Here is a 2,419-nt window from a genome sequence, read left to right as displayed (position 1 = left end):
TTTAGAGACTGAAACAGGCCCTTTCGGCCCACCGAGTCTGTGCCGACCATCAACCACCCATTTCTACTAATGCTACACTAATCCCATATTCCTACCACATCCCCACCTATTTTCCTAACACTGACCTACACTAGGGGCAATTGCTAATGGCCAATTTACCTATCAACCTGCAAGTCTTTGGCATGTGGGAGGAAACCGGAGCACCCGGAGGAAACCCACACAGACACAGGGAGAATTTGCAAACTCCACACAGGCAGTACCCAGAATTGAACCCGGGTCGCAGGAGCTGTGAGGCTGCGGTGCTAACCACTGCGCCACTGTGCCGCCCAAAGTGAGCTGGATGCCCATCAGTTGGATAGTTATGAAGGTTTAGACCTGCTATTAGAGGTCCTGGATGAAATCTACAAGAAAGATGATCTGCTAAATGTCAGCGAGGCATCGTCTGACTGATGGATTTCGGAAAACAGATGGTCTTCCCGTGGACGAATACATCATGGACTTTAACAGATTGTAGTAAAGATTGACAGTTCACTTTGGAGATCCCTGGTTCAGAACTTGCATCTAAGTTACTGCATTGTGCTAAGGTGTCTCAAACGGAGATGCTTCTGTTTCTAACTGGTGTTTGGTTCTCTGAGAAGGAGACCCTGTCAGATCAGATATCTGCTGTCTTTTTAAAAGAAAAAGAAATTCCTGGGGAAAAATTATTTCCTTCAGCCTTCGTGGAACAAATGGGACATTCTGCAGTGACACAGAATAGAGGACTCCGTGATTGCCAGATTTCAAAATGGGCCAGGTAGTGGACACAGACACCAATACAATGGAAGGATTAAAGATGGGCAGAGCTGGCTATTAGAACAGAAGACAAAATTGAAACAAAAATAATGGGTCAGTGAATCTCAAGAGTGCCCAAGGAACAGCGAATGAATGCTTCAGGTCTGACTTGAACTATCGTGTAATGAATTGCCTAATGTGGAGAGGCAGGATCCTCAAAACGACACATGATGGGGAGAATTCTGAGGAAGAGGATGAAGTTAATGATAAATCTCAATGAATTACATCGGCCACAAGGAATTTTAATCCTGTGATGAATGTGTTAGACGTGGACGCCTTTAACTGCCATTCTAGATGGTGCTTATACTTCAACAGTATGTGGAACAGTAGTGAGGATTGTCGCACGGTTGACTATAAAAGTACTACTTTCTTTAGCTTTGATAATAGCGCATTGAGATCACTAAAGAGCATTATAATTCCATGTAAAATAGCTTCAGTGAGCCATTTTGTAAGTACTGTTGTCTCTAGTGAGATACCCATGCTGTTGAGTAAACCGATGAAAAAGGCACAAATGAAACTTGGCATGGAACATGGTAAGATAATTATTTTTGGAAAGTCAGTAAATCAGTTTATTCAGTCCGGACGTTATTGAATCCCCTTAACAAAACCTGATGTTTCTCATCAGTGTGAGATAAATATTAATTGCATCAGGTGATAAGAATCAGAGGAAAAACAAATTGTCTTCAAGTTACAAGTACCGATAGTGGGTCCGGAAGTGACTCGTGTCAGAAAATGATCACATACTGAAGAGCCTGTGATAGTGCAAGAGGGAGATCATACATTTGTAGTCCTGACAGACATAAAAGGGCAAGTAGAGGCCATAGCTTAAAAGATTACACAATGAAATGAGGGCCACGTTGTATCTGAACAGAGCCAGAAGCAGAAGTTTCACGACTGAAGTTTTGGTGGCTGCCAATAAACTTGAGGATAAACTAATGAGAGGCAGAACAAAGGGAATTAGTTGGCGAGAGTTTGTAATTTATTCTGAGGTACCAGATATGGGGTAACCAGCTTTGTCACCTAGATTGATTGTACTGAAAAAATCCTTGCCGATGGGTTTTATAAGGCTAAAATGAGACAAGTTGCTAGGGATTTTGAAGAGCAGCTGGGTGATACAGATGTTAGAGTGGATTCTCCCAATGTTGGAAAAATAACCTTAAAAATCTTTTTCACTCTTTTGGCCACATATTCATGGAAGTGCAGATCAATTGTCATAAGAACTGCATTTCTGTAAGGCGATACTTTTCAGAGAGAAGTGTTTCAGAAATGACCCAAAGAGGCAGGAGGTGCAGAACGAAAACAATGGAAACTAAACAAATATCTATATGGCCTGAATGATGTTTCCAGAGTGTGGTACTTTTCATCAAGAGATGTTTTGCTGAAAATAGGTTGTGTTCAACTAAAGGCAGATCCTGAAATATTTTATTGGTATCATAAAGGAAAACTTTCAGGCATCTGCATGATACATGTTGACAGTTTCTTATGGAGTGGTACTGCAGAATTTGAGAAATGTGTAAAAATTAGAGTAGAATTTCAAATTGGGAGTCAGGCTTGTGGGGCTTTTAAATATATTGGTTTGGAAGCTTGA

The 2,419-nt window shown here is 41.3% G+C and overlaps 1 protein-coding gene across 1 annotated transcript in view; it reads left to right on the top strand.

Annotated features, from left to right (window-relative positions):
- The window catches only part of LOC137366673 (uncharacterized), a gene marked incomplete at its 5' end in the record, with an annotated part of 5,089 nt that extends 2,670 nt beyond the window's left edge, over positions 1-2,419 (top strand). Inside the window, 3 exons of the mRNA XM_068028354.1 lie at positions 639-793; positions 1,126-1,364; positions 2,220-2,419. Coding sequence (XP_067884455.1) covers positions 639-793; positions 1,126-1,364; positions 2,220-2,419 — 594 coding nt within the window. The remainder of the gene's footprint in view (positions 1-638; positions 794-1,125; positions 1,365-2,219) is intronic.

The sequence above is a fragment of the Heterodontus francisci genome, chromosome 3 (assembly GCF_036365525.1).
Source record: "Heterodontus francisci isolate sHetFra1 chromosome 3, sHetFra1.hap1, whole genome shotgun sequence".
Classification (NCBI taxonomy): Eukaryota; Metazoa; Chordata; class Chondrichthyes; order Heterodontiformes; family Heterodontidae; genus Heterodontus; species Heterodontus francisci.
This window is presented reverse-complemented; position numbering and strand designations above follow the sequence as displayed.